Source organism: Choloepus didactylus, chromosome 2, assembly GCF_015220235.1.
Source record: "Choloepus didactylus isolate mChoDid1 chromosome 2, mChoDid1.pri, whole genome shotgun sequence".
Taxonomy (NCBI): Eukaryota; Metazoa; Chordata; class Mammalia; order Pilosa; family Megalonychidae; genus Choloepus; species Choloepus didactylus.
Window position 1 is genome coordinate 93,258,209 of NC_051308.1, and position 21,352 is coordinate 93,279,560.

At 37.0% G+C, this 21,352-nt stretch overlaps 1 protein-coding gene across 1 annotated transcript in view; it reads right to left on the reverse strand.

Annotated features, from left to right (window-relative positions):
* Positions 1-1,391: 1,391 nt before the first annotated feature.
* The window catches only part of MROH9 (maestro heat like repeat family member 9), a 63,581-nt gene continuing 43,620 nt past the window's right edge, over positions 1,392-21,352 (reverse strand). The window contains exons 14-20 of the mRNA XM_037806906.1: positions 16,760-16,897; positions 14,801-14,977; positions 13,047-13,199; positions 12,839-12,955; positions 12,159-12,261; positions 3,210-3,272; positions 1,392-1,663 (exon numbers count right to left, since the gene is read on the reverse strand). Of these exons, the coding sequence (XP_037662834.1) occupies positions 1,392-1,663; positions 3,210-3,272; positions 12,159-12,261; positions 12,839-12,955; positions 13,047-13,199; positions 14,801-14,977; positions 16,760-16,897 (1,023 nt within the window). The remainder of the gene's footprint in view (positions 1,664-3,209; positions 3,273-12,158; positions 12,262-12,838; positions 12,956-13,046; positions 13,200-14,800; positions 14,978-16,759; positions 16,898-21,352) is intronic.

Here is a 21,352-nt window from a genome sequence, read left to right on the forward strand (position 1 = left end):
CAGATAATAGAAAGTGGAAAGGCCTTACTATAGTAACTGGGATAGATGATTCATATCCTTCAAGTCCTGTATTAGAGGACTGTAATGAGGGAGAGGATAAACAGGCCCAAGTAGAAAAAGAGAAAGAGATGGACATAATATGATGTAATGACTAGACTAATTATAGAATGAAATAAGAAAATTATATTAGGAAGTTAAATTTAAGCAATAATATTCTCTCTACTAATTTTTAATTTTTATATAAGTGAAAAGGTGTGTTATATTGCTCCTACGAGTCAGAGCTTAATTAGTAGAAATATTTTCAGTAAAGTTTTGCAGTCATTCAAGGTTAAGTTTTAATCTCTAATAATGCTGTGAATACCCTCTTTTGTTTTTGACTCAACCATAGTTCACCATCTGTAGTTCTTACAAAATAAAATCATTTAATTGAATATCCTAAATCAAAAGTTCTATAAATTCTCGGTAAACTTAAACAGGAGGGAACTCTTATCTCATATTCAGCTGCTTCTAGAGGAAGCAGGAGTACCTAGACTTTGCAATGTTTATCAATTTTTACATTGTAAACTTGTTCCTTTAACCTATGTGCTCCTTCAGTAAGATGTGTTGAAGATATATTCTTGTCTTGACTGCTCTTTACTTTTAAACTATTGTCTGTCCCTATACTCTTACTTGAGTGAGAGGTTGCTTAAATGAAGCCCAAACCAACTGAATCACAACCTGATAAGGCTTCAGGCCTTTTCCAACAGAGATGACAGGTTTGAGGTGTAAGGAGACAAACCATGACAAGCACAACCTTCCCCTCAGGCCTCAGCTCTCCCTGCACTTCTCTCCTTACCCAAAGTCAGATGCACAACACACTCCCAGCTTTCCCCAACACCCATTTTTGCCTCAGTGCCTCTACGTGGAAAATATTTCCTCTTTCCCTTCCCCTTCCAAGTTCCGTCTCCTCATTTGTGAAACTATCCTAGGTAGTATTTCTCCCAGCACAATAGAAATGACTGCACTGGGTGTCACTGGGCTGACCTTCCTCATGGCAGGGACTTGTCTATACCATCCACGTGTCCCCGATGCCCACCACAGGGAGGACTCAGGTGGTGCCCACTGGATGTTTATTGATTGAACCAAGTTCCAAGTTCCAAGAGCCTCTCATCAAATACTTTGCGTACACGGGTTTTCAGTTTTATTAGTAGGTTTGATGAAGTCGAAATTCTGATCACTGTCAGACATAGGCAACAGATTTCTCAAAATGAGTAGAGAATTAAGAAGGGACATTAAAGGCTTCTAGCATCCTTCAGAAATACATCTACAAACAAGCTCCCATTAACACGAGGGAAAGAAAAAGCATTCCTTTTCTGAGGTCTGCTCCATGGCACTGTTGAACTTCTCATTCTTTACCAAATATCTTCAAAATTCTCCTCTTTGAGGCCTTCCTTGCCACTCTTAGTATCTTTAATCTCCTCGACACTGTCTTTCAGGTCACGGGCATGATTATAATTATAAATAGGCTTCATTTTTTTTAGATAGAGGTGTCTAAACAATTTTCGGAAGGTCTGTTTAACATTTGAGGAGGTCAGTTCATGGGCTATTTCCTTAAAAAGCTCGTAGGTTTTTTCTGCCAGCTCTGCGGTCAGAGGGTTTGCATCCCGCCTCACTCGGTCTACAGCTGGAACAGCAGAAGGGTCCTTAGTTCAAGACATCAATCTCTCAGAGCCCTAAAAGCTCTAGCCCTGAATAGCCCCACCACCTCTCAAGAGCCTCTTGCACCCTCACCAGCCTTACCCCATCCTGCTGCTTTGATGCGCAGCACCCAGGAAGTTTTATCCTCTATACCCACCAGACCCAATTAAATATTACGATATCCCCATTCAACATATCGTCCCTATGGAAATGTCCACTAAACATTTGCTGAGTGCCTATTATGTGCTGAGCACTCTGCTAGATAGCAAAAGCATATATTCATTAAGAGCAATATTCATATATTGCTCATAGTAATGAAAAAAGTTGGAGTCAGTCCAAATGTTCATAAATAAGAGACTGCTTCTGTTAAGACATCAATTGCACAAAATACTATACACTTATTAACATGATGATGCATACCTATATTTTTTGGCATGGAAAGTTGTTTATGATATATGACTAAGTGAGAAAGTTATAAGACAGTTATGGTTCTGTTTTTTACAATGAATACATAATATGCTTATATTCTCCAATCATATCTGGACTCACACACACACACACCAAAGTGCTAACATCCTTATTTCCAAATAGTAGGATTATGGGTAATTATTATTTTCTTCCTCAATAAAAATAAAGAGAAAAAAAAGAGGGTGATTTACAAAAGAGAGAGAGAAGGAGCAACAGGAGAGGAGGACGAGGAAAGAAAGAAGAAAAAGACTCTGAAAGAAAAGGAGGGCGAATTACCCTGTCTGGCATTTAGCAGGCAGTAAAAAAATTTGCATTGAATGAATGAATTAGTGAACAAACAAATGAAAAATATAGGAGGGTAGTCACTCTATTTTCTACTTATCTGTCTGTAATTACAATCCTAGTGGACCAACAGACAGAGGTTTGAGAGAGAAATGCTGGAGGCCCAAACATTTTGATAGAATAAACATTATCCTTCTTTAATTACCTCTACTGCAAATATAGATTGCTATCCATTAAAATATAAATTTCCTGAGGGAAGGAAATTTGTTTTGTTTGCTGCTGTATCCCAGAGGTTTGAGAGAGAAATGCTGTAGGCCCAGACATTTTGATAGAATAAACATTACCCTTCTTTAATTACTCTACTGCAAATGTACATTCCTATCCATTAAAACATAAATTTCCTGAGGGAAGGAACTTTGTTGTGTTTGCTGCTGTATCCCAAGTGTCTAGCACTGGTACCTAGTGAAAGCTAGAAAAATATTTGTTGGATGAATGAATGAAAGAATCCTTAAATCTCTGTCACTCCCAAACGTTCTGGGAAGATAGCTAGGTCCAGACTAATAAGGGGGATAGATGGAGAGATTGAAATAGGAAGAGAGGGAAGGAGAAAAAGAAGATGCTCCTTAATCCATTCCTTTTCTTGATACCCCCAACCCTCCTACTCATCACTACCATGCTCTTCTCATCCTCAGCATCATTATAGAATTCATAATGTGATGAGAATCACAAATAATGAATATTTAGCCTATCCATAAATGCTTCGTTATAACTTCAATACTTACCATCAAGCATGAAATCAATTTCAACTTTGAGCAGTAAATGGCTGCTGAATTTTGCTAAGTACCCTATGTACAAAGTAAAATTAAAGTTACCCCATAATACATTACCAAAATAATTCTCACATATTATCTGGCTACCTTCTTTGCTTTATTCAAAGCAATGCATTTCTAGATAACCCTTGTCATCTTTTAGTGCTTTCAAATGATTATTGTTTAATAAAACCTTTAATTGAAATATATGTGAGTGTGTGTTTATAAATGCACAAATCATAATTGTGCAGCTCAATGAGTGACCAAAAAGTTCACACACTCTAATTACCACTGAGGTCGTTAGATAGACTATTACTAGCATCCCAGAAGCTTCCCTCATGCTCCTCCCAATCTCCCCCTCCACACTTCCTAATGTATTCTTTTGTGTCTGGCTTCTTTTGATGAACATTATGTTTGTGAGATACAAATATGTTCTTGCCTGTAGCAGTAGTTCATTCATTCCCATTGTTACATGGCTGGGGTTAGCTAAGTAAAGTTTTCCTGAAACACAGCCATGCTCATTCACTCATTTGCTCATTGACTGCTTTCCCATCACAACAGCAGAGTTGAATAGTTGCAACAGAGACCATATGGCACTCAAAGCCCAACATATTTACTATCTGGGCATATACAGAAAGGTTTTCTGGTATTCCATCTCATGAAAGCACTAGTTTTTTTTATCTGTTCTGCTGTTGATGGGTGTGCTGGTTTGTATATATATTATCTCCCCCAGAAAAGGCCATGTTCTTTGATGCAATCTTGTGGGGGCAGACATATTAGTGTTGATTAGGTTGGAACCTTCTGATTGAGTGTTTCCATGGAGATATGACTCAATCAACTGTGGGTAAGACCTCTGATTGGATAATTTCCATGGAGATGTTATCCCACCCATTCAGGGTGGGTCTGAATTAAATCACTGGAGCCATATAAGAAGCTGACAAACAGAAGGAACTCAGAGTGACTGAGAGTGATGTTTTGAAGAGGAGCTGCAGCTAAGAGAGGAAAAAATGCCCCAAGAGCAACATTTTGGAGAACACCATTTTGAAACATAACCTGGGAGCAAGCGGACACCAGCCACGTGCCTTCCGAGCTAACAGAGGTTTTCCAGACACCAATGGCCATCCTTCAGTGAAGGTACCCCCTTATCTTGGACACTTTATGGCCTTAAGATTGTAACTTTGTAACCAAATAAACCCCCTTTATAAAACCCAATCCATTTCTGGTATTTTGCAAAACGGCAGCATTAGCAAACTGGAACAATGGACAATTGTGTTTTTTCCATTTTGGGGCTATTACAAATAATGATGTTATCATGGACATTCTTGTATACAAATTGTGGTATTTAGTTGTATACATTTCTGTTTGGTATATAACTAGGAGTGGGTAATGAGGTACACTTATGTTTCCATTTGGTGATTATAGCCAGACAGTTTTCCAAAGTGGTTGTACAATTTTCAGTCCCCGAGCCTTGTGTGATGAACCTTCCCACTGCTCTTCACATAATCCAGTGTTTGATATTGAGTCATTTTCCTCTCAGTCATTCTCATGGAAGTGGTGATAGTCCCACATTGTGATTTTAATTTGCATTTTTTGTGATGTTTAATGAGACTTTTGTATAGCTATTGACCATTTGTATATTATTTTTTATGAAATGCCTATTCAAAGAGTCTCTTTTCTGTTTTTACATTATTTATAGGCCTTCTTTAGTCTGCATACCAATCTATCAAAATGTTATATGCCTTACAAATATCTTCTCCCATCCCATGACTAAACTTTTCCAGTTGTATTGGTGTTTGGATGAACAGAAGTGTTCATCCTAATTTTAATGCTGTCCAATTTATCTTTTCATTTATGTTAGTGAATTTTGGAGTGTTAGAAAATCTCTGCCTGCCTCAAGGTCATAAGGATATTCTCTTATTGTCACTTCTGGAAGCGTTATTGTTTTAACTTTCACTCTTTGATTTACAATCCAACTGGAATTATATGACATGAAGTAGGAGTCAAGATATTTTCATACAGCTGTGTAATGGACCCAGCAACACTAAGAAAAAAAAGTGTCCTTTCCCTTCTGCTTAGCAGGGTTACCTGTATTATAAATTGTGTTCATATATTTGGGGCTCAGTGTCTTGACTCCATTCTGTCTGTTTGTCTATCATTATACCACTACTACACTGCCTTAATGTAAAAATTATCTTGTTATCCAGTAGTATAATTCTTTCAACTTTATGCTTCCGATTATCTTGGCTATCCATGAAACTTTAAATTTTCATACAAATTTTATATTCTGCTTGTCAAATTTCACACATCACAAACATACAAACTCCTGGTGAGACTTTTGAAATTTTTAATTATTTTATTCAAAAATATAATTTGATTTTCCTTTGCTACCTGATTTCAGTTTGGGCAAATTTTTGGCCATTACCTCTTTAAATATTTATTCTGTCTAATTCTCTCCACTCTCCATCTGAAATGTGTCAATTAGAACTTTCAACCACTTCTCATATGATCTTATGCTCTTTTCTGGATTTTCCATTTTTATCTCTTTAAGGTTTAATCTTGGGCTGAATATGTTATTTTGACATATCTAATTTTCTTTTCAACTCTTTCTAAATGCATATCCTGGATCTTATTTCTATTGTAAGTTTTCTTCTGCATGTGTGTGTGTGCACTATCAATGTCCTAGCACCTTTTATTAGACAGCCACATTTTCTGCACTGATCTGCACTACTAGTTCTGTTCTCTTGTATACGTGTAGATCTGTTTCTAGAATTTCCTTTCTCTTCTCCATGTCTGTTTGTCTTATGGGTGAGTAAAATTACCTTAAATTCTATAGTATAATAAGAAATTCTTATATTTGGTGGGGCAAGGAAGCCCACAGTTTTTTTTTCCCTTCAGGACTGTCTTGTCTATTTTTTTGGTCTTTTGGGCTTCCACAAACATTTTAGAATCAAGTTATCAAGATGTATAAAATTATCTATTGGTTTCAAATGGAGTCGTGAGGTCACTCTGGTGGACATTCTTATGCACTATATAGATAACCCTCGTTAGGTTTTAATGTATTGAAATAGCTAGAAACTATCAAACTCCAACCCAGTGGCCTTGACTCTTGAAGATGACTATACAGCAATGTAGCTTATGGGGGGTGACAGTGTGATTGTGAAAACCTTGTGGATCCCACTCCCTTTATCCAGTGTATGGATGGATGAGTGGAAAAATGGGGACAAGGACTAAATGAAAAACAGGGTGGGATGGGGGGGGATGATTTGGGTGTTCTTTTTCTCTTTTATGTTTTATTCTTATTCTGATTCTTCCTGGTGTAAGGAAAATGTTCAAAAATAGATTGGGGTGATGAATGCACAACTATATGATGGTACTGTGAACAGCTGATTTTACACCATGGATGATTGTGTAGTATGTGAATGTATCTCAATAAAACTGAATTTAATTAATAAATTATCTGTTGGTATTTTTATTACAATGTATTGAACATGTAGATCAATATTTTTAAATAGGTGCTCAATTGGCATTCTAGGTGAGACAATTTGTTTTTCAGTAGCACTGTCACAATATTATTACTGAATATTAAGCATTCCTGACCCCCTCTCATTGAATGCATCACCACTCCCAGGACTTGAAAGTCAAAAACCAACCCCCTTCCCCCTGTGCACACATTTTCAAATATACCCTGAGGGAGCACCACCCCTATATGACAGTTCACTGTTTCAGAAAAATTTTATAATACTTAATCTTCCTCATTTTGACTAAATGTTGATAGCACAGATAATACATTTTCTATTCAATGCCAGTACATAGAAAAGCAATTGACTTTGGCATATTGCTCTTATATCTAGCAAACTTGTTAAACACCTTTATTATTAATTATAAAAATTTATCTGAGACCTGTTTTTTGTTTACCCTGGAGATTATTATATCATCTAAAGATAATGACAATTTTATTTTTTAAATACAATCCTTTAGTCTCTTATTGTATTTTTTCCTTTCCTTATTCCCCTGGTGAGAATGTGCAATGTTTAAAAATGGTGGTGATAGTGGGCCTTTTTGTTTGGTTCTTGAATTTTTAAAACATGATTTATGTGTGTATGTTTTAAAAATGACTCCTGATTTTTAAAAATGTGACTCCAGGATACCACTGCAAGATGTTTGCTTTGACTTTTGACTATACTTCTTAATGAAATAAGGATTTGGCCTTCTCTGGTTTGTTGACATATTTTTAAAAAAATCAAGACTGGATACTGAATATTGTCAGTTTTAAAACTACAAAATGTTAAAAAAAATAAAGACTCAAATAAATGGACAGACATCCATATTCCTGGATTGGAGACAATATTGCTAAGATACCAATCATCCACACACTGATCTACATACTGACTGCAGTTGCCTTTTTGCAAGCATTGACGAAATGGTCTTAAAATTCATATGGAAATGAAAAGGACACAGAACAGTCAAAACAATCTTTAAAATGAAGAGCACAGCTGGAGGACTCATGCTTCCTCAAATAAGATACACAAATGCCCACTGAGAATGGATAAAATAAAAATACAGACAATATCTGGTGTTGATGAGGATGTGGAACCCTCATACATTGCTGGTGAGATCGTAAAATGGTACATACACTTTTGAAAACTTTTTGGTAGTTTTTCAAAATGTTAAACAGGGTTAACATAAGCCACAGCAATTCAATCCTAGGTATGTACCAAAGAGAACTGAAAGCATATGTCTGTGCAAAAACTTGAGCACACATGTTCATAGCAGCATTATTCATAACTGCCAAAAAGTGGAAGCAACCCAAATGTCCATTAACTGATGAATGAATGAACAAAATGTGGTATATTCACTAACAAGGAATGAAGGGCTGATACTTGCTAAAACATGGATGAACCTTGAAAACATGCTAAGTGAAAGAAGCTAGTCATAAAAGATCACATTGTGTATGATTCCATTTATATGAAATATCCAGAAAAGGCAAATCTATAGATACAGAAAGTAGGTTAGTGGTTTCCAGGAACTGGGGGAGAGAAGATAATGGGTTGCAACTGATAATGGGTACAGGGTTTCTTTCTGGGGTGATGAAAAGGTCCAAAATTAGATAGTGCTGACGATTACACAACTCTGAAAATACTAAAAACTACTGAATTATACACTTTAAAGGATGAATTTTATGGTCTGTGAATTACATCTAGCTAAAAGTGTTATAAAGGAAATTCTAATCATATGGGATTCTTAAAGTTACAGTCAAAAATTTTAAAGCATTGTTGCCTGAAAACATATTGATTCTGAAAAGATATTTGTTCATACTTTTTATGGCTTAATTCATGGCAAATTTTTATAAATATTCTATGTGCTTCAAAATAGTGTGTATTCTCAATATGTTGGGCACAGTGTTCTCATGTTTCCATCAACAAGCATGATAAATATGTTGCTTAAACACCTGTTGAAAAGCCAAAAATGGACACAGGACAGAATTAGCTTCTGACTTGATGGAACCACTGCTATGTTCTCTCATGGAATAAGTCCTCCTTTGATCCCAAGGAACTTTATGCTACTAAATTCTAACTGTGAGTTGTTAGGTGGAAACAACTATGCCCACACCTTTCATTTGGATCCTGGACTGGGTGTTCTGGCTATAGGAGAATGCCACCACATATTGGCCTTTAGTCTAAAACATATATAAAATCCTGTAGAAGAGTGGCCAAATGTTACGGAATGTTGATTCTCAGATATCTTTGTAACTAAACCTTCAGTATTCTTTCACCATAGCTGTTTCCAGTCAATAGAGTATATGGTGGTTTAAGTGAATTCCATAGGCATGAGCTGTAAGTCTTCTGTTGGCAAAAGAGTCCCTTTATCAGAAAACATGTTCTGTGGGATACTATGATAGTAAAAATGCATTATATAAAGTCACAAAATGTGGTGTTGCATTGTGGTGAGGGAAGGCAAATCAATATTTGGAATACATTTTTCCTGTAAAGACAAATAACGTCTCCCTCCATGATGGAAATGGTTCATATGATCACCTGCCACAATTTGATTGACAGTCCTTGTGGGGAATGGGAATATCAAGGGACATTAGTGTTGACCTCTGCTGTTAGGATGTAGAATGCCTAACAATAATGGCAGTCAGATCAACCTTAGGATCAAGCCCTTATAGTTGGGTCCATGTATTGCTTCCATCCCTGTCACCATGGCCACTTTGTATATGATCCCATTGAACAGGCAGTGGGGAAGCTGTGGGAAAAGGTTGAGTGATATCCACAAGATGGATCATCTCACTGATCTGATCATTGAAAGCCTCCTCTAAATTGAGTACCTTCCATTGGGCATTCCATGGGACAAAAATATCTTTGCATTCTGTGCCCATTTTGAAAGGTCTATTAACATCTCTTCCATGACCTCCTACACATCAATCTTCTAATCTTATTCTTTACAGGCCTATCAACATGTTAACCAGTATGCATAAATCTATCTTGATCTGTACTTCTGCCTATCTTTCCTTCCAAGCAAAGTGGAAAATCAGAAATTTCAAATGAAAATACTTTAATGAAGAGTCCATCCTAGAGATGTAGGGAGAGTTAAGGAACAAAAAGGATAATGAGACACCCTGAAACCGGCAAAACTGGGAAAGCCATTAACATAAGATATCTGAGAATCTTATCTGGTAATAAAGGGAGGAAAAATGCTACCTGAGCCTAGTGAGAGCTGGGTCCATGGAGAACAAGTCATCTATGAGAGGTGAAGTTTTAGAGGGACCCAGATAATGACAGAGAACTAGCACTTAGGCTGGGTGGTAGTGGGGAGATCAAGGTGACCTCTATTTCAACCTATCCTCTGATCTCCTGATCCCTCCCAATGGCTGTGTCAACCTGGAAGCAAGTGCTAAGGGTGCCTGGGATATAGAACACAGAGGCCGACCTCTCAAGGCATAGAGAGAGGCAAAGAATGATGGAGAATGGATTGGGGAATGAGAGTCCTACAGCTAAGTAGATTCAATACTCACTGCATGTTCTCTTGCACTAGTTTATCCATGCATTCTTTTTTTTTTAGCTTGATATTAAGATATATTCACATACCATGCAGTCATACAAAGCGTACATTCAATTGTTCACAGTACTGTTATATAGTTGTGCATTCATCACCAAAATTAATTTTTGAAAATTTTCATTACCACACACACCAAAATAATAAGAATAAAAATTGAAGTGAAAAAGAACAATTAAAGTAAAACAGAACACTGGGTGCCTTTTTTTTTTTTTTTGCCCCCATTTTTCTACTCATCCATCCATACACCAGACAAAGGGGAGTGTGGTCCAACTGACTTTCCCAATCACATCATCACCCCTCATAAGCTACATTTTTATACAATTGTCTTCAAGATTCAAGGGTTCTGGATTGTAGGTTTGATAGTATCAGGTATTTACTGCTAGCTATTCCAAGTCATTAGAACCTAAAAAGGGTTATCTATATAGTGCATAAGAATGTCCACTAGAGTGACTGCTCGGCTCCATTTGGAATCTCTCTGCCACTGAAACTTTGTTTTGTTTCATTTCACATCCCCCTTTTGGTCAAGAAGATGTTCTCCATCCCATGATGCCAGGTCTAGATTCCTCCCTGGGAGTCATATTCCACGTTGCCAGGGAGATTTACACCCCTGGGTTGTCAGATCCCATGTAGGAGGAAGGGAAGTGATTTCACCTGCCAAGTTGTCTTAGCTAGAGAGAGAGGGCCACATCTGAGCAACAAAGAGGCATTCAGGAGGAGGCTCTTAGGCACAATTATAGGGAGACCTAGTCTCTCCTTTGCAGCAACAGTCTTCCCAAGGGCAAGTCCTGTGGTAGAGGGCTCAGCCCATCAAACCACCAGTCCCCTATGTCTGTGAGCACATCAGCAACCATCGAGGTGGGGAAGCCCAATACTCCTGCATACTCCACCAGCTCCTCAGGGGGGCACTGCATTTTTTTTATTTTTTTTATTTTTAATTAACTATTAACTATATCAAAAAAAATTGTCTTTTTCTTACTCCCTGGCTATGGTTTGTTTGAAATGTTTTTTTATGCATACATTCTTAAGTTGGCTGAATTCTAACCTCTATTAATTTCTTCAAGAAGGACTCATGGCAATGATTTATCCTGAGTTATTGTGTGTTTGAAAAAAATATTTTTTTGTTATCTTCTTAGTCGGATATTTTTTGCTGGATATAAAATTCTTCAGTCACAATTTTTTTTCTACTGCAGTTTTTGTAGGCCTTATACTACTGTAGTTTAGAGTTGAATACTGAAGTGGAGAAGTCTAATGTCAGATCTAATTTTTTTAACCTATAGAATGATATGATTTTTTGCCTAAATGCTCAAAGAAATCTTTAGCTCTGAAGTTCCATAATTCTACTAATAAATATCATCATGTTCCATTTTGTATAAAATATTTCTTGAAACATGCCATGTCAGTATATTTAATCAAGTCCTTTTTATTTCTTAAATTATATATTTGAATACTTTTCTTTATTCCAATTGTTCATTTCTCTTCTTCAGAGATATCATTATGCATATTTGCTTTTATTTTTGTTAAATATTTACATTTATTACATCTTCTATATTATTGCTATTTTTAAAAACTGTTTGTTGTTGATTTTCATTTCATTTTGCTAGCAATTAATGACCCTGTACTCCTTGCCCCTTACTGGGTGTATACACTTTGTTTAGTAATCTATCACATAGCTATACTCATTGTGCCTTATAAAACAGTACTCTACTCCCCCTACATATATTAACCTGTTATTCATCATAAATATCACCATGATAGGAGCTGTTTATCATAAACAAAGAAAATTTTTCAAGGATTCTAGTTGTTACCCCATTACTTTGTTTTTAAGGTGAACAAATTAGGAAATGAATGTTGAATTTTATTTACCTAATAAAATAATTGATGATCTCCTCAGATATGCTCGGGAGCTCCTCAGGAATGCTAAGGTGTCTGATATCAAATATGTAATATAGCTTGAATGATAAATGAACTGGGAATAAAAAAGGGAAAGAAAATACTCTCTCAAATGTTGAAAAAGCACATTTGCTGCTTCTAGAGAAGCTTCAAGAGAAAAGAACTTGGTTGCTCATACTAAATAAGGACCAATTTAAAACTTGGGGATTTCCATATATGAACTTCACCCTTCCGCTTGAAAATATTATTCATTTTATTATACGTGTTTCTGAACTTTGGTTAGCAGTCTTCCATCCCCACCAGTTCATGCTGGTTTTCAGAGGACTGGCTCATGAGGCTGTGCCAAAGTAATTCCAATTTTCCTTTTGGTGATCTGGAATGCTCTTCCTACTTTTATACCCATTCATAGCTCAAAGTAGGTGGTTTGGAGGAAGGATAAGGAAACACTGATGATTGGTGCTGAAGAAGAAAAAGTGGAGAATTCCAATTTTCTCTGGTCTCAGTCCCTGACTATAACCACCCATTTATTATCTTTTCTTCACATTTCTTCCCTAAGATCCACCCTTTATTCCTATCACACTTTTCATCACTTTGGGTATCTTTTAAGTTCTCTCTATAACTCTTAGGGGAGTAAAAATTGAAGGGTCACTTACCAGATTGTTACAGATTTTGAGTACCACCCCCTCAAAATTGTAGTTTTCATCTTCAAGCAAACTTGCTATTGACCAATTTAATTGCAAGACACAGATATCTAGCGTATATTTACATGCCTGTGAGGTAGAAAAAGGCCAAAGAGGAACTGTTCGTCTGATGTTACAGGAAGCACTGTGATTCCCAGGAAAACAGGGTCACAAGACTTACTCTAACTACTCTAAGCTCTGTATCCTCCAAGAACAGGATCAGAGGCACCAAGGCTTGGAGGACCACGTCTTTCAGCATCCACGTGTACTGGCTCATATCTCTGAGCAAATCTCCAAAGTGGTGGATGGCCACACTCCGAATGCCTCCATGATTCTGGAATACGCACACAGAGAAAAGGCCTCATTGGAGGATAATAATGGGATTTCTTTCTTTAAGCAATGGGATATGTATGTATGTATATATATATATGAAATTATTATCATTTGGTTTTAGAAAACATTTATCTTGCACTGTCTAGTAGTCAGCTCTTTTCTTCTTGATTTTAAAATAAGGTTTGACTTACCAAAATTAAAAAAAAATCCCCTGTAAAAAGTGAGCTTCTTAAATTCAGGAAGATGGTTAGGATATAATAACATCTTAAAATTATGAACTTGAATAATCTTTATGATTTGGGGGTAATTTCTAAAAAGATACTTTAACCATTCTGCATTCAAATACAGGGGACCTTTTCAGAGTTGCCAGAGTATACAGGTGGTAGTTCTGTGCATTCTGGCATAGAATTAGGTTTCTAAGTGCTACTTGTGCCAAATAGCATGGTGATTGGATTATAAAGGTTCCAGAAGACAAAACTGCAAATCAGAGGAGCAGGCTAGTTTTTTTTAATATGATAGAAACTACCAGCCTTAAAGAAATATTTATGATATCATTCAAAAATAATTTTTATGTGGACATTCCAACCACTTACTAGCTGTGTGACTTTGGCCAAAGAATTTAATTTTTCTTCCTCAGTTTCCTCATCTGTAAACTGGAGATAATAATAGGATTGCTCAGAGTATTCTATGAGATAGTTCATGTAAATCCCTTAGAACCATGCCAGGTACATAGTAAATGCTCAATAAATTTTAGCCGCTATTATTGTTAATGTTATTATCATTATGTCTTTATGAAAATCTTTTGCCACTAAATTCCTTCTTTCTATAATTTAAAAATATTGTGCCCTTTTTCAATGAAATGAGTAATTAAGAACTTAAAAGTTTTGGCAAGATTATTTACTAAGTAATAATTCTTTGATTCACAAAGAACTCATCATAGAGATCTAAAAATAAAAAGACTCTCCATGGCATATCAAAGTATTCTTATTTATGATATAAACTTATTTAATAAAAATAAATTACATAGACATTGCTGCCACCCAAATTTTCTGGAACACATTTTCCAGGTAAAATGAGAATTTTCAAAGTGTACAACTTTCTAACAAAATACTTGTTAAAGTTTTATATGATAATAAACACTTATATGGGGCATTATATGTATCAGCTCTAATCCCCATAATAAGCCTGTTACTGTCTCTATTTTACATATGGGGAAACTGATGCATCAAGAGACTGAATCACTTTATCAAGATCCCACAGCTAGTAAAAAGTAAAACAGGGATTTGAACCCCTGCAGTCCAGTCCCAGGGTCACCCAATAGAGAGCCACTAGGCTACATTTCCTCTTTCATCCAAGGACAGAGGCTGTTCTTTGATTCTCTTTTCTTATGGAAAGACTTTTCTCATGTTCTCAGAGTGTAGTTTAAAAAAAAAGACAGTACTTGCTTGGACAATATTGGGTATCTCTGGAAAAGAAATGGTGGCTCTGTACAAAATGCCATCTTCTGTTGATTTATTCTGGGATGTAACATCATTGCCTCAACTGGGGCTTCAGCTGAACTACAAGATCTAATGACCTAGCGTATCTAATAGTGAAACTTACATGATCCATAAGAGGATAGTAGCTAGAAGCAATTTTGGAACACACAGAGGAGTAGGTCACCTTGTCCAGTTTGCCTAAAAGTCTTCGGAGGGTTAACAAGGCCCGGATTATTACAGTCTTGTCTTTGGACAAGAAGGCATCCAGGATAGACAGTAATAAGCTGCAGACATTTTCAATCTACATATGAAAGGAGAAAAATGGTAGAATTTCGGAACTAGAAGGAGACTTGAGCTAGCATTTGTAATGCATTCCTCTGAGTCTGGGCAGCACATGGTGGTGTGCTAGAGCTAGCTCACAAGAGTCTTTTGTCTGACCGTCAAAAGTTTTGTGAGCTGGTTGTTAAAAAAGCTATTACTAAAAATTAGATTACGTTAACTTACAATGAAATAAAAATGGCAACAAATACTCAAAAGTTATCATTTCCTAATTCTTCTGCCACATTTTTATATTATCTATGCTCTGGAGGTTATTAACACCTATTATATCTGTATGGTCGATATACTAAATAATGGTGTCTTACTGTGTACCTCTTCCCAGTCTGTGTTTGGTGACATGACAATGATAGATTGAAATTAGCCAAGGTGGGAGTATTTACACCAGGGAAATTGGCTTTGTTTCCTGCAAAGCCAGTAGTTAAACATTATCATCACACCCCTGGCAGTGTGATCTCTAGAGCAGGTGACAGTGATCTCTTTGGACATGAAAGCCACTGGTGGTGGGGCTGAGCAAGATCATGGAAGTCAGTTGCAGATTGGACCCAAACAGCAGATAAGGCAAGGAAAAACATGAAATGGTGGCACCAAGGAAGAAAAAGATAGGCAGCAAAGAAAAGTAGTGAAGGAAAGAAATAACTTTTCATTAAATAAATACTCTTGGTCAAAATAATACTTTTAAGTTGGAAAAAATAAATGATTCTAAAAGAAGAATGTGCATTGTTAATAAATGCACTCACTTTATGATTTATTTAAAGCAAACAGACCATGGCTCATTTCATTCTAAATGCCAAATGGGTACCCATGACTTCAAGCTTTTAGAGACTATGCTTAATAGTTCAATAAGGATTTATTATTAGATTATTAAATTAACAATTATTTATGGAATATCTACACTCTCAGTACTGTGCAAGGTACTTTAGAATTTACAAGAGAATTACAAAACATAAGAATATGCTTATATTCAAGATCTATTCACACGACAGTGGGAAACATTATAAGACACTGGTTCTCAACTTCAGCCTGTATCTGGATCACCTGGAAGACTTCTGAAAACACGCTTTGCTGGACCCCACCTCGAGAGTTTCAGATTCCCTAGGTCTTGGGTGGAGTCTGACAATTTCTAACAAGTTCCCAGGTGATGCTGATGCTGCTGGTTCAAGGAACCATACTTTGAGAAACACTGATGTAAAGTATTATACAAGCAAGAGCTCATACTTAGTACGGCTCTGAGATGGATGCTGGAGATTAGAACATTCGAAGTTTGACTTGAGCTTATCACTGAAAAATGAGACAAATGTGGGTAAGTATGGAGGACTGTACAGCGAGTAGAAGAGAAGCTGGAGCGAGTGCTCTGAGATAGAAATTAATGTGTTTGTGTGTGTGTGTGTGTGTGTGTGTGTGTGTTGGAAGGAGAATTATCTGCTGTTTGGGTCCAATCTGTGTTAATTCTGCTAGACTGTCTTAAAGGGAGTGTTCTTGTAGGGCAATACTGATAAGTAAACGCTGAGTGAAATGAATGATTTTATGGAAAAAAATATAATTAAGGCGATAACATCACTAAGTTAACACATCCTATCAATTCAACTAAATTTCCTTATTATAAAACACTAGACTTTGATATTGTTTTAGCTGTACAGAAACTGAGAATATCAGTGTTTTATCAATAAGGATATTAAGGAATATCAAAACCTCAGATTATGACTTTGATGGTGCTGGCAGACACAATTCACATACACACACATACCTGATTGACAACTGGTGCCAAGCTTGCAATTTTCTGAAGGCTCAGTTTGCTAACTGTAGAATTTGAGTCATTGACCCAGTTTTGGAAAAGTATTAGAAATTCTTCTGGGAACGGGTCCTTGAAGAAGTTATTCAGAAGCTGAAATAAAACACAGTTAATAAAGTCATAAGCAGGTTAAAGACCAAAGTGCAAGATCTCTGCCTTCATCACAAAAATTAAGATAGTTTCAATAAAACAAGAACACAACTTGTATAAAAACTCGAATGACTCAGGCCTTATTCCTACATATATTTCTGTGCTCAAAAAAAGAGAGAAAAGTAACAGGATAGGGAATAGCTGCTTTGTTGTATGCATATGATTTTTTTCTTTATTGTTAGAAGCTGCATGACCCAATTTAAATTGCCTTCCCCTCCTGGACTTAGTAAAGTATTCAGGTCAGTGATTTCCTTGACAGTGAGTGTTTACATATGCTAGTGAGGCCTACTATGGACTAGCCACTGTGCTATTTAATGGGAATACAGTAGCAAGCAAAACAGTCTCAATCCATGACCTTGGGGAGTTTATAGAATAACTGGGGAGAAAAATACTATATAATGATTTTATACACTGCAATTTCAATGAAAGAATTGCCATGTGTAAGCATTAATAGGAAGGAAAGCTATGGGATCCTGAAAGAACATTAAATGGAGAATGAAATTTTGGTTCTGTGGTCTAGATTGAATTTAGATTGAGAAAGTGATATTTAGATTTGAACTTGAAGACTGAGGTGGTATTAAAGTATTTGGAGAGGATCCCTCCAGGAAGAGTATATTAATCAGAGATTTCCAAGGACACAGAACCAACAGGAGATATATTTACTTGTTTTCTACTATATAATATATAATACAGTTTAAAAATCATATCAATATACAATACCACTAAATCTCCTGAGTAAAAGTTAAGATAATTTTACAAATATTTTTGTCTCCAGAATATATCTCACTAAGGCTATATAGTCAATACTGTGTTCATAAGTTACCTGAGGTAATTGTATTACCTGTGTGGTTATGTCATTAATTTGATATAAGGTTAATTCATTTGAAACCGTTTTAGGTTTTGCTTTATTTCTTTTCTTCATTCTTCACAAGCGTGCCGGTTTGGATATACTATGCCCCCCAAAAGCCATATTCTTTAATGCAATCTTGTAGGGGCAGATTTATCAATTTTTATGATTAGGGTGTGGCCTCTTGAGTGAATGTTTCCATGGAGATGTGACTCACTCAACTGTGGGAAATAACCTTGGTTAGATTTCTTTCATGGAGGTGTTACCCCTGCCCATTCAGTATGGGTCTTAAATCACTGGAGTCCTATAAGAGTTCACAGACAGAAGGAGCTCAGTGCTGCAGCTGAGAGAAATTTTGAAGACACACTTGGGAGGTGATGCTTAGAGATGCTAGCTGATGCTTTGGAGATGCTAGCCCAGAGCTTGCTCTGGAGAAGCTGAGAGAGACAAGCCCAGAGACATTCTGGAGAAAGCCATTTTGAAACCAGAACCCCAGAGCAGATGCCAGCCACATGCCTTCCCAGCTAACAGAGGTTTCCAGGATGCCATAGGCCATTCTTCAGTGAAGGAATCTTCTTGTTGGTGCCTTAATTTGGACACTGTGATGGCCTTAGAGCTGTAAATTTGTAACCTAATACACCCCTTTATAAAAGCTAATCCATTTCTGGTACTTTGCATAATGGTAGCATTAGCAAACCAGAACAGATTTTGGTACCAGAGAAGTGAGGTTCTGTTGCTGAGTTTGCAAATATCAAACATGCTGGAATGGCTTTTAAAATGGATAAGGGGAAGATTCTGGAAGAATTGTGAGGTGCTTGATAGAAAAGGCCTAGATTGCTTTGAAGAGACTGTTGGTAGAAATGAATGAGACTGTCGGTAGAAATTCATCAGAAATGATGAATGTGTCATTGCAAACTGGAAGAAAGGCAATCCTTCTTTTAAAGTGGCAGAGAATTTGGCAAAATTGAGTCCTGGTGTTGGATGAAAGGCAGAATTTGAAAGCAACAAGCTAGGATACTTAGCTGATAAGATTTTGCAACTAAATATGGAAATGCAGCCTGGCTTCTCTTTACAGCTTAATAGTAAAATGTGAGTGTAAAGAGATAAGCTGACAAGTGAACTTCTGAGTACAAAGAAATCAGAAACTGATAGTTTGGAAAATTCTGGGCTTCCAGAAAGTGAGACCCCAGAGGCAACAGCCCCACATGAGGATTTAACCAAACATAGAACCTGACATCCATTTTAGTATAAGCTGGGATTGGAGATGGAGTTATCCAGAAAGGATGTGCAGAAAGTCCTATTGTCTGATGGCTTTGACCCCTGTATGCTTCATGCCAAGCCAAAAAATTTTTTGTGAGATCTGTATAAATGGAACCACTGCCAGTCTGGACTGGAGGGGAAGGAGAAGGAACAAACTGAAGGAAACAATTTTCAAAGACACAGTCATGGAGGTTGAGATCTCCAGTCAAGAGGTCTTAGGCAGGCAGCAGAGAGTGGCCCTTGCAAGTGGAAAGGGTGAGTTTGCCCCAGAGGTCGAGGGCAGGCCTTCCACCTCAATGCTCAGGAAGCGTTCTGCCACCCCAGGCCCCAGAGAGGGTGGAGCACATTCCCCAGGGATAGGGGAGAGCCTGGCTGCCACCCCTCTGTTCGGAGAGGGTAGAGCTTTTGCCCTGGAGAGGCAGAGGCTGGGTGGTGCCCCAATGTTTGAGGAGGGTGGGGCTGAGAAGAAGGTAGTCTCCCCAATGTATGGACATGTTGGACCACTCACCCCAGCATTTAGAGAGAAAAGGGCTGCCATGTAAGCCTTTGGAAAGGGTTGGACTCCTGCTCTCTCAAGTCCCAAGGATAAAACGTCATTCTATAAATGACTCTCAGACTCTGAAATCTAATGGAGTTTGCCCTGTTAGGAACTGTTAGGAACTGTTTTGGTCCTGTGAACCCTGTTTTCCTTTTTGGGAACATTTATCCTATGACTGTCCCTCCTTTGTGTATTTGCAGCAGAGAACTTGTTCTAAGTTTCACAGGTCCACAGCTAGAGGGGAATTTTGTCCCAGGACAGACCACACCTGTAACTGATTTTGATAAGATCTTGTGCTTACCTACTGTTATTGAAATGATTTAAGTTTCTGTGATTTTGTGAAGGGATGGATGTATTTTGTATTTGGAAAGAATATGTCTTTTTGGGGTCTGGGGGTGGAACATGCTGGTTTGAATATATTATGTCTCCCAGAAAAAGCCATATTCTTTAATGCCATCTTGTGGGGCCAGATTTATTAATCTTTTTGATTAGGGTGTGACCTCTTGATTGAATATTTCCATGAAGATTTGACCCTGCCCATTAAGGGTAGATCTTGATTAATTTACTGGAGTCCTTTAAAGGTAGCTCACCCAGAGAGAAGGAATGACAACATCCTGGGATTTGCCAAGCCAACGCCCAGATGCTTGCTGATGCTTTGAGATTCTGGCCCAGAGTTTGCTCTGGAGAAGCTAAGAGAGGACAAAACGCCCCAAAAGCAGCTGAGAGTCACTTTCTTAGAGAGACTAAGATGCTTGCCAATGCTTGGAGATACAGACAGAAGGATGTTTGGAGATGCTAAACTAAGGGAGAAAGCCATTTTGAAATGCCACCCAGGAGCAAAGGAACAGCAGGTGCCAGCCACATCCCTTCCCAGATAACAGAGGTGTTCTGGATGCCATTGGCCTTTCTTCAGTGAAGGTGTCTTCTTGTTGATGCCTTAGTTTGGACACTTTTATGGCTTTAGGACTGTAAATTTATAACCAAATAAACCCCCTTTATAAAAGCCAATCCATTTCTGGCATTTTGCATAACGGCAGCATTAGCAAACTGGAACAGAAAAATACACAAAAAGTTGTACTTGGAGAGTCTCATTCCCATTCCTCTCCATTCTACCTAATTCTTCCCACTTTTTGTAAGTAATCATTTTCTTTAATATCTGGTTTATCCTTTTATATCCCCCCAAAGAGTAAGTATATATTCTTAAATAATATATAATAGAAAAATATAGAATTTTAAATAATACATAAACTATATATGGTATGTGTGTGCATGTGAGTGTATGTATATATGTATGTTATTCCCAAAGAATGTCTATATTTCATATACTTCTATAGGATATAATACATTTCTTTTTCTTGTTTAAAACAAAAGCTATGTACACTGCTCTACACCTTGGGTTTTTTTACTTAACAACGTCTCCTGGAAATCACTCTGTATCTGTATATATAGAGATCTTTTTCATTCATTTTTTATGACTACATAGTATTTAAAATAGTGTGGAGGTCAAATGGTTTTAAACAGACAATTCTTCTAAAATTCCAAGGAATAGACAATTTGCAAGATTCACAAATTATTCAATAGCATGGGAAAACAGTTCAAATTACCCAGTTGATTTCTAAAATCTAATGTAAACTTCATATCAAAAATTGAGGAAGGCAACATGTAATAGATAATTATAGAACAAAATCATCTCTGAATATATATGTGAAAATCTTTAACAAAATGCTAACAAATCAACTTCCAAATATATCTA